Here is a 5453-nt window from a genome sequence, read left to right on the forward strand (position 1 = left end):
TTTCTTCTGGGGATTGGGGAATAAGTAGTTGGTTTGGGGCGTTAGGATCAAAAATTTTCTATGGTTTGATTATAGGGGCTTTGTTCCTCACAACCATATTTGCCTCCATAACAGTGTTGAAACTTTTACTCCTTAAATGTTGGAATTCTGCTACCTCGTCTATTGCCCATTATCCTGTTCTAATTGATAAGACCATTCATGGGAGGTAGTATTGTTCTGTAAGGAACAGGATATGTATGGTAGAGGGCATAGGTCAAATTACACAGCTGGTGAGAAACTGGACCATAAGTGTAGGCTCAGGGTCAACTTCAGGGCACAGGATGTCTGCTTTAATTAACTGAAACCCCACCCATATCATACATATTAATGATATGTAGGTTAGGCTTTTGCCTTTTATGGTAAACCCAGAGATATTACAAGTGTGCCAGCCCTTTTGTAGGAGTTTACTTATTTCTTTTGTTTTCAATGTATATATAGTGTGTAAAAATGTAAAGCTGTTAGATTTGCCTACTTTTGTGCAGATCTCCCTGCAGCTGCTTGTATCCGGAATAAACTTTTATGCATTCAAAGAAGTCTGGTGGTCAGCACAACGTTTGATTTCCACAACAATGCCATTTAAACTTGTCATTAGACAGGGCCAGCCAGTTCAGGGCTGTTGGAACACATGCATAGTGCGATGCGGGCCGCCTCTGACAGGGGGGCAGCTGGGGCCATTACATAAATCAATATTAAAGGTAGGTGATGACAAGGGGGCAAAAACACACAAGGGGGGGTCAGTAACATAGCAGTGTGGAAAATACATTTTTTTAATTATTGTAGCTTAACTCAGATGTGGGTGTCAGTGTGGCAGAGCCTGTCCTGGTATGTGTGTTTGTGTCAGTGTACAATTCCAAAATAATGCCCCAGCGGGAACAAGGGTAAGTTATTTGTGTCAGTGTGGCAGAGCCTGTCGTGGTGTGTGTGTGTTTGGTTGCCGGTGTGGCAGAGCCTGTCCTCCAGAGCCTCTGCCGGCGACCAATAAGGTTGCTTATGCAGACCTTTAACTCCTGGAGCCTCCCCGGGCATAGTTTCGACGTCAGGAGTTAAAGGTCCGTATGAGCTAATCTATTGGTCGCTGGTAGGGAGCTCCTCTGGCATCAACCAATTACTAACCTTCAATGGTTGATGCCATAGGAGCTTCCTGCTGGCGACGAACAGAGACCTTTAACTCCTGGAGCCTCCTCAGGCCAAGTTTTGGCGGCAGGAGTTAAAGGTCCGTACGAGCGACTTTATTGGTCGCCGTTAGAGGAGGCCACTGCCGGCGACCAATAGGGCCGCTCATACTGACCTTTAACTCCTGCCGCCAAAACTTGGCCTGAGGAGGCTCCAGGAGTTAAAGGTCTCTTCTGGAGATGGGAAACCAATTGTCTTCCCAGGCCAAGTTTTGGCACAAGCAGTTAAAGGTCTATAGGAGCGACTGTATTGGTCGCCACCAGGGAGTTTCTCTGGCATCAACGAATCAAGGGCCGCTGGACAAACCATCCACTTCACCTTCAACATATGGAGTGCGACAAGTGCACAGCATGTCTTTTCTTTCACTGATGGTACACTGGTGGCTGTCCAAATATTTGGAGGACAAGACCACTGTAGCTGGTGTAGGTAGAGGCACACGGGGTGAAAGGAGGGGCGGAACTGGAGCAGAAAGGCAGAAGGGTTATAGATCCTTCCTACTCAATGCTAAGGTTATGGATGACCAGCACACATCAGCTCACATTTTCACAGCTCATAGGAAGATGCTGGTGCAAGGGTTTGGACCATAAACAGGCACAGCAGTAAAAATAGGAATGGTGGTTACTGATGGGGTAGCAAACTTGAGGAAAGCGGTTAGAGGTGAGGACTTTGTGGGTTTGCGTTGCACAGCACATATACTACATGTGGTGGTAAGGGCAGCTATTCCAACTTGCAACCCTCTGAAACCTAAGGGTTAAGGCAAGTTGGTAATTTGAAAAGTTGGAGATACATGCTTGTCCGTAGGGTGCATTAAATGCAGCACAAAAGGGGCATGTTAAGTTGAGTGATGCAGGAGTTGGAAATGGAAATTCCCAGCAGCAGTGGCAGTAGTGCCAGCCACATGTCCCATTCCCAATCCATTGCATCCATGCAGAGCAGCTGCACTAGACCCACCTGACCATCACCCATTTGTGCAGTGGCCGTTGAAACTTTGATGGGTACTAGTACCACCCAAGCTCCCAAAGTCAGAGTAGCGCCTCTAAAATTGTGAAAGTCTATCTTGAAAAACTGCCACTGCCTCCTGGTACTGACCTACTACATGATTGTAGCTGTTGTATGGCTAGGCCTCTCTTTCGTGACCCATCAGTTGCTTTCATGCCCACCCACCAGTGTTCAAAGCAACAGGGTTTTCTCTGAGACATACTCAATCCTCAGAGAACATTGCTCTTGCCACACCTTCTTGAAAGTCAATCTTCTCAAATTAGGTTACCAAGCAATCAATATTCAAACTAGTGAGTGAGCTGCTGCTTCGTCTCCTTTCTTACTGATGAGTTTTAGCTACTTTTGTTAAATTTAGTCCTGCTCCATGGGGCTGCTAGTTCCTGTCTGCCGAGGCCTAGTACTCTACTACTGCTGTTACTGCACCTTTTTGACTGTCCTTACTTTGGGGGAAACCTTTTTGCACATCTTTGACCGTCCTTACTCTGAGGGAACCTTTTTTTTTTAATTCTACAGTATAATATTATGGAAACTCAAAAACTAAAAAATTACAACCAGTGCATCACTATTATGCTTCTGGACCTCTTTCCGCTTTATTGATCACATTATATACAATTTATCATATAAATGGAGGGGCCCCAATGAAACATACAGAAAAAAAGCAGAGAGCTCCAAATTTTTGTTTGCATTTCATTGTTATCTTTTCACTCTCACTGTGATTACAGCAAATACATTTAATGATGCTAATGCTGGTAAGTGACAGACGCAAGAAAATATACATTTTACTCAAAAGCTTTCCAACCTAAAAGTTTTTTCACCATAAATATTTTTCGTAAATTAAACCTCAGTGTTTTTAATAAAGAAAGAACTGGTCACCAGAGAAGTGTTAAATGATTTATTTATGTTTGGGATTTAATAAAATATAGCAACTTTGAGACCTGCAATTGCAATATACATCAATGTTTTTTGCCAAAGAGTTTTTTTCACCAAGAATCATGTCCTCAACATGTTTATTGGCCATGTAATTATTTTTGTACTAAATGAGACACACAGCTTTAGTATTAGTATTAAAGATTTACAGTTTTGATATTGAAATCATCAGTTGAAGGTTATCGTATTTTATGCCAACAATTCATAAAAGTGCATTTACCTAAAAAATCACATTAGAACCATTTCAACCTTTTCATGTTCTGACGTTTATTAATTTAACTGTTTCTTCATTATTGGTAAGTTTTGTCTGATGAATATTCGTTATAGGTCAACATGCATTATATTCATGCAACAAAAATGACACATGATTTGTTATTAATGTATATAGTCAAACCAAGCTATAAACCAGCAAACTGTTATATGTTATGTCAACCCATTAGGGGTCACAACCATTTTAGTTGTTTTGATGGTTTGTATTCAGAACAATATTTTTATTAGTTTTTGTGTTCATTGTCAAATGAAATATTATGAGTTACTTTTGTATATGTGTCAGTACACATTAACTAAATATTTAATATTGGTTCCTAAGCATCAGATGTAAACAAGCTGGCTACTAATAGCAAACATAAAATTAACATATCAAAACAAAATCTAATTGCATCTAAAACAAAATAAAGAAGATTTGGATTAACCTTGGTGAAAATTATACATATAAAGTACATAAACAAAAAAATGCACGCATACCATTTAGATTCAATAGCTTAAACATTTATTTAAATATTTAGGCAAATATATATGACTTTACATATAACAAAAACATTTCTACATACACATTTACAGTTGTAAAATGTTGGCCTTTTCAATCAGTTGTTTTCATTGAAAGTTGAATTACAAAATACTAATTAATTAATTTGTTTTAAATTAAAATACCCCATTGTTAATTAATAATGATTAATGATTTATATGATTTTGTCTAAAAATAACTTTCTTAATTGATTCTTTAACTTCCTTATTCCTTAAACTGTACAAAAGAGGATTTAACATTGGTATAACAATAGTATAAAGAACTGCAATAATTTTATCTGTGTTTGAAGAGTTACCTGATGAAGGTCTAAAGTAGGCAAAGATTAATGTCCCATAAAATAACACAACAACTGTGAGATGAGAAGCACAAGTGGAAAAGGCCTTCTTCTTTCCTTCAACGGAGCGAATTTTTAATACTGCAATAATAATAAATACATAAGACATAAAGATAAGAACGAAGCAGACCACCCCCAATATAACATCTGTAACAATAAGAACTAACTCATTTATATGAGTATCAGAACACGATAGTGCCAGTATTTGTGGGATCTCACAGAAGAAATGATTGATCTTGTTGGAGGCACAAAAAGATAAGCGAAAAGTGCTTGATGTATGATAAGTAGAACTGCATAACCCAAAAGACCAAACAACAGCAGACATACAAATACAAGCTTGTTTACTCATGATGCTTTTGTATCTTAATGGGTTGCAAATGGCTAAGTAACGATCAAGTGACATAAGAGTCAGGAGAAGGAACTCCGTGTCCATAGCAGCAGTAAATACAAACATCTGAACAACACATCCTTGAAAAGATATAACTTTACTTTCAGAAAAAAAGTTGACCAGCATATTAGGAATTGTGGAGGTTGTGCAAACAACATCAAGGAAGGACAGATTAGCAAGTAAGAAATACATGGGAGTATTTAATGCAGGATCTACACATGCTATAATGATTATAGCAAGATTTCCAGTCATACATATTAAGTACATAATGAGAAAAACAGAGAACAGGGCAGCATCCATCTCTGGAACACTGGAGAGTCCAAGCAGAATAAATTCAGCCACCATGGATTCATTGTTCATCTTATTTATTTGGCTATAGAAACACAAAAAGAAAAGAGTATGATATTCTTGTTCATATCAACAATTTGTATTTTCATAAAAAAACATATCTTGTATAGATTGATAAATGAAGATTATGTTAAAGGACACAAATTTAAAATACAATTAGCAAGAGTAATTGTGAAATAGAATAAACCAGGAATGTATATAGACAAAAGGAAATGCATACCTTAGTTTGGAGGAGATGGTAAATTGCTGTCCAGCAATGTCTTACTTTGTGTTTTATAGACTCCTATAGAGTAGAAACCTTGGGGGATCTAAGCACTGTGGGCTATTTGTGTTCTCAATGGGTTTTTAGTTTAATTCATGAAGGGCATTTACTTAAGCAGTTGTACTGAGATTAATTGCAAAACAGGTTGTAAGATAAACACCTATAGTAAAACAACTTT

The 5453-nt window shown here is 38.3% G+C and overlaps 1 protein-coding gene across 1 annotated transcript; it reads right to left on the reverse strand.

The window, feature by feature from the left end:
• Positions 1-4089: 4089 nt before the first annotated feature.
• On the reverse strand, positions 4090-5025 carry LOC128469566 (olfactory receptor 5V1-like). The gene has a single exon (XM_053451413.1). The coding sequence runs from the start codon at positions 5023-5025 to the stop codon at positions 4090-4092; it is 936 nt and encodes a 311-aa protein (XP_053307388.1).
• Between the last annotated feature and the right edge of the window lie 428 nt (positions 5026-5453).

This window comes from Spea bombifrons, chromosome 1 (assembly GCF_027358695.1).
Source record: "Spea bombifrons isolate aSpeBom1 chromosome 1, aSpeBom1.2.pri, whole genome shotgun sequence".
Lineage (NCBI taxonomy): Eukaryota > Metazoa > Chordata > Amphibia > Anura > Pelobatidae > Spea > Spea bombifrons.

Excerpts from the sequence above, each read along its gene's own strand:
- LOC128469566 (XM_053451413.1), bottom strand. The coding sequence starts at position 5,025 with ATGAACAATGAATCCATGGTGGCTGAATTTATTCTGCTTGGACTCTCC.